Here is a 5,930-nt window from a genome sequence, read left to right as displayed (position 1 = left end):
TGTATAAACCGCACCGGTCTATAAGCTGCATGGTTTAAAGTTCAGGAAAAAAGTCGCGGCTTATGGTCCGAAAGATATGGTACTCATTTTACTTGAAGCACTGGTTATAATTTAATTTGACATTGTTGAAAATTTGAGAAATTTTTTTTGTTTGTTGTTGAAATCATTTCGCAATATATAAAAAAACATTATTTTGTACTTCTGTTATGTTCATTTGCACTACAGCAAAAATGCTGGGTTTGATTATGATTACAGTTTTCTGCAAAATAAGTGCTTTAAAAATGACCTTATCTTTACTTTTATGATAAATTTCTACCGCAATATATACCGTTACCGTGAAGGGATTCAATTTATACCGTGAAATGAATATGTGATCATACCGCCCAATGCTAAATGAATGTTTTTTTTTTAACAAATATCCCCATTCATCAATTAGCAAACCTTAACAAYGTGATAAATAGTAAAAATTCAAAACTTTCACAACTGTAAAGATTTGTCGGGTCCATAACATCTTTTGTTTTTCATTTCATTTTACTTGTTACATCAGTAATTTACTAGTTTAAGCATAGTATTATGCATTCTATTTCAAAGTTTTTATTATTTTCTAGTATTTTTATGTTTTCTTTTTTTGTGTGAAAGTGACAGTATCAGTGTCTTGACACAGTCAGTACATAACTTTCACATCAGCACTAACAAGACAATGTTTTTTTTTTCCACCAACGGTACCCCTTAAGATTTTTTTATTTATTTAGTTATTTATTTGTTGTTTTGTTTTATTTACACAATGTCTTTGAAAATAGAACAAATAAACCACTTGAGGACATTCTGTAACTGCACACATACAGCATCATCTGTCCAGATTATGATTTATTGCTGTTTGGATGGCATTCTTGTTTTTTGCATAGAGCAAAAGAAAACTGGCTACTCGTGTGATTCTCACCGCACTGTAAGCAAATAAGAAGCAGGGTCGCCAAGTATGCAGGCATCAGTTTAAACAAGGAAGATCCACCCCCAGCACAGGCACGATACAGACTTTTTTTTTAGTGTCCCTATCAGAATAAGTTTTTTTGTGATCAGTGATCAATGTTTTTTTTATTTTTTATTTTTTATTTTTTATTTTTTTGTCAATTGGAGTCTTGTGTTGTGGATATTAGTGGCAGATTAAAGAACAGCTGGACGTCTAATATTAATTACATTTTTTAACTGTTGACATTTTCCTCTGAGCTGCCCTGAGCTCCTGTACCTAAACACATTATTCCTCTAATGCCTTTATCTAAGGAACGTGCTGTGAGCTCAGCTTTGTATAAAGCTTTAAGCAAAAAAAAAAAAAAAGAAAGAAAAGAAAAGAAAAAAGAAAAAAAGAAATAAATGAAATGAAATTAAAAAAAAACTCAGGAGAGATTTACTGTGTTTGCTTTGCATCTACTGCAGTTATTGTTTTGATGTTAAAAAGTTATTTTTGTATAATGAGCAGTGTTATTAGAATATAAAATTGTGGACATGTGCATGTTATGTTGCAGATGCATTTATTACCCTGAAGTACTCAATGAAATTATCCACTCAGACTGTTTTTATCTGGCTTTTCATAATACTGCAAACTGACACAATAAAGATTACATAACTCTTGTAAAAAGGGGATGCATAGAAGTTTAGCTTTTCCAGGTTGTGACAATTACTGCAGCAGCAATCAACAGGTGTTGCACAGGTAAAGAAAGAGGATCTTCATGAAAATGTTTTGAATCCCTTTAAAGTCATCAAACCCATTTCAGCCAAAGTTTTTTTTTTTTTTTCCATATTGACTGGTTGAACTTCAACACTGCTTGGAATCACTAATTTGCATTTTTCTTTCATTTGTTTATTGAGCCACAAAAAAAAATCTAACAAAACTTTACTTCTGATGTTTGAGCTAAAACAAGCTAACCAGCTGTTACATTTTTTAAAGTGATAAAATCCCTTTTTAAACCTTCCATTAGTTCACTGTATTTGTAAGATTCATTTCAGATAATCACTGCTAAAGCATTGAGCAATCAGCCTAAATGGATTAGTTTGATCATGAACATTTTCAGTGTTTCTTGATACCACACACACACACACACACACACACACACACACACACACACACACACACACACACACACACACACACACACACACACACACACACACACACACACACACACACACACTTCCTTTGGGCTGTATTTCACCAAGTGTGAGGTCAAATCAAACCTGTTTTATGTGCTCTGCCGTAGGAGTTGTGTGTAAGCTTTTGAGCAGTGGGATGCTGATACAGGCTGTAAAACAAATAGTGAAGAGAATATGGGATGAACTTCAGCCTTTTAGAAACTGCAGGGAATCTGATACTAAAAGAAAACACCACACTCATGCCCAGAAGAGTCAACAACTTTTCTCGTAAAAGTGAAAGCCAGTTTTTGTTGGTTTGTTTGGTGTTTTTTTATTTTTTATTTTTATTTTTTTATCTTTCCTATTTTTATAATCTCCAATATTGAGTTTTGGGCACTTCAAATTCTTGACTATCTTACTTAAAGCCAAAGAAATGAAAATATCAACGCTCTGGTCAGATTCTCTGGGAGTTTATTACAAATAGCAAGAGACCTTTCTAAGAACTGCTGAGCTTTCACAAGACACAAGCAACTTTGTGCTTTTTAAACTGCTCTAACTACTCGCTCTTTGACCAATATGTATCTCCATAGTAGAAATAGGTTTCATATAACAAAAATAGTTAAATTGCTTTAATAAATGCTAACTTTAGTATAAGAGAAATGCAGTGGTGGGCACCAGTCCGCTAAAGCGCAAATCCACTAACTGTGGACCTAAATATTTATTTGTGCTTTAGCAGTCTTACTAATTTTTGTAATTCATAAGCAGATTTGTGCTTTCTAAAATTTAAATGCAGTACCACTAATAACTATTTATCTACAAGTCTTTGTCACCTTTGGCATCATTGAAAAGTAAAAGTGAGTTCAAAGCTTTGTTCTGGGAGAAYGCCTGTGTGCTGACATTCACCTTTATGTTGCCTTGACATTTGCCACCTAGCAAAAACAGTTTGATCAATAATCCATTTTAAATGTGTGCATGCATGAAGCCCAGTATGTAAACTTTATTGTACAGCTGCAAATCTTGAAATAATCCATGATTTTTCTGTCTTTAAGGTGACAGTGACTACAATTGGCTATGGGGACAAAGTTCCACAAACCTGGATTGGAAAAACTATTGCATCATGTTTTTCAGTCTTTGCTATATCATTCTTTGCACTTCCTGCAGTAAGTACATATTGTTTTAATGTGTTTTTTTTCTTCAGTTTGTTTCTTATGTTTTTTATGTAATAGTGTTGCATAAACAAGGTAAATGCATTGCTTTAAGAAACATATGTCAGTGCCACCATAGGTTACCTTAGTGTTGCTTTTTAATTAATTTGTTGCTTAAACCAGTGCATTTTAAAAGTGGGGGAGGCACTAGGGGGGCACCTCAGAAAGCTGGAGGGAAGATAAGTAAGAAATGCAAAACTAAAAACGTAAATCTAATAAATGTTTAAACAACTTTTTCCTCACAGCAGCGAATCTGTTTTTCAATCATTATTCTAAATTATAGTTTATAATACTATACTGAAATGTTATTTAAGAGAACTTAATTGAGGTTTGATTTGTTTTGCTCTGTTCTTATCGCCAGTTTGTTGAAAAATTGTTTTTCCAGTGGGAATATAATACAGTGTAGCATATTCATAAGGTTCATATACTAAACAATTTAACAATTATTGAAAAATAGATAAAATAATAATAATAATAATAATAATAATAATAATAATAATAATAATAATAATAATAATAATAATAATAATAATAATAATAATAGGTGCCTTTCAAAACTCTCAAGGTCACCTTACAAAAGTCAACAATAAAAACCACAGTAAAACAATAAACACAATAAAAGCAATAAAATGTGAATAAATAAAAGTGAAAAAAATGATAACAGTTCGTTATATATTTAAGAGAAATAAGGGGGGAAATTCAACTGCTCTGCCATATATTTTCTATAGACAATGACTTTTCCTGACACTCTACCATGAAGCCCAGCTCTGTGCAGCTTCTAGTGGTCCTGTGGACAAATCTATCCATTACTGCAGAAGAGCAGTTCCCTCAGAAATCTTTRGCCTTTTGGTTGCTTCTTTGAATAAACTGCCCTTCTTTGTGTGTTTTGTGAAAGGATGGTTGTTGGTTTGATGGCAAATTTTCTATGGTAGCATAATCTTTTCATTTTTTTTCTAATAATTAATTTAATGGGAAATGTTTTGTTTTATAATTCATTCCTCATCTGTACTTCTCCAAAACTGTGTCTCTGGCCTGTGCAGAGAGTTCCTTGGTCTCCATGATGTCTCTTGCTTGGTGGTAACCATTTAAAGTTATTGACTGGTTTTCATTATGTTTGACAGGTTTAGATCATTTGACATTTAGATTGATCACAGAAGGAACTTCTTTCAAAATGTATATGTGGCTTCAGAAGCCATAAAACTTTTTTGTAGATTAGGAATTTATCTTCAATTCACAGGTAACTATAAATAATAGTTCTCATCATCTATCTGTTAAAAAGCTTTGGTAATTCATTGTAACCATGATTTTTGTTATTTCTAAAATTGCCAACACAATAGAAATTCCTCATTAAATTATGAGAAAAAAAATCTGTTTATATCATTCCAATTACCCTACACCATAATTATTGGGGAAATAAAACTGAGAACAGTAAACACAGCTAACAAACTGACACAGTACATTAACTGTCTGTCAAACATGCGCTGTTTCTGCCACCAACAGATGACAACAAGATAAAAGCCACGAGTCAAGACAATTTACATGCGACTCAAGTTCACAGGTGTTGTTTCCCCCAGTGATTCATCAGCCTCTGAATTATAGACTCCCAGGCATGTCAATCAAATCAGCTACGCTCCCAAACAGTTCATTCCTTCCATATGAGTGCACTGATCAAAAAGAATTCACCTCATGAAATGCTGTGGAAAAGGTTTTGACTTTCATAAAAGAAGCCTTTTCATTAAATTAATTTGGAGCCAGGGACTCACGTTTTCATTATGTGCCGCATTAAAAAAAAGAAAACAAAACAAAACTTACACCCACTTAGTTTCAATTTATAAAACTGTGGATAAGAAATTCTGTTTTAACTTCAAACAACATTTTCTGTGCAACTTGCTATGAAACAAACAAATACCATTAAACTATATATCAGTGCTTGATTTTTTATTTTGGCTCTGCAGTGAAAATACTGTTATTTTCATGTTTTTGTACCCTGCAAAATATTGTAACACTTAAAACCCTCAGCCYTTCTTTTCCATCAGCTTCTAAATATTGAAATGTTTTATTTTCAGCCAGAGAAAGATACTAAATACGACCATATCCAGAAATGTTGGAACAATATCAAAATTTAAAGAACAAAATCTAAAAAAGAAGAAAAAGAAAAGGAAGAAATATTACTGTCTCTTCTTTGGACCAAAAATCATTTAAAATGGATCGAGGCAAAGTGGAAAACGATAATTTGGTCAGATAAAACAAAATTTGAAATTTTCATTGGAAACCACAAACACTACATCCTCCTGTATCCTCATCATAGGGGTCTTTGGGCTGCACTTTKTCTGATCCCTCACCTAGGACCTGTTTCCTTGGKTGACCCTACCAGGGGCATGAAGCCCCCGACAACATAGCTCCTAGGATCATTGGGACACTCAAACCTCTCCACCACGATAAGGTGGCAGCCCAGGGAGAGGTTGAGGTGGCTCGGGCATCTGGTTAGGATGCTTCCTGGTGAGGTGTTCCAGTTACATCCCACTGGGAGTAGGCCCAGAGGAAGACCCAGGACACGCTGGAGGGGCTATGTTTCTCAGCTGGCCTGGGAACGCCTTGGGA

General features: G+C 33.7%; 1 protein-coding gene across 1 annotated transcript in view; it reads left to right on the top strand.

Moving 5' to 3' along the window:
- Window positions 1-5,930, top strand: part of kcnq1.1 (potassium voltage-gated channel, KQT-like subfamily, member 1.1) — a 78,903-nt gene that overhangs the window by 40,526 nt on the left and 32,447 nt on the right. The window contains exons 7-8 of the mRNA XM_014016982.1: window positions 3,174-3,343; window positions 4,370-4,406. Of these exons, the coding sequence (XP_013872436.1) occupies window positions 3,174-3,343; window positions 4,370-4,406 (207 nt within the window). The remainder of the gene's footprint in view (window positions 1-3,173; window positions 3,344-4,369; window positions 4,407-5,930) is intronic.

This window comes from Austrofundulus limnaeus, unplaced genomic scaffold (genome assembly GCF_001266775.1).
Source record: "Austrofundulus limnaeus strain Quisiro unplaced genomic scaffold, Austrofundulus_limnaeus-1.0 Scaffold159, whole genome shotgun sequence".
NCBI lineage: Eukaryota > Metazoa > Chordata > Actinopteri > Cyprinodontiformes > Rivulidae > Austrofundulus > Austrofundulus limnaeus.
Note: the sequence above shows the minus strand (reverse complement) of the source record. Positions and strands in the feature narration are given on the sequence as shown.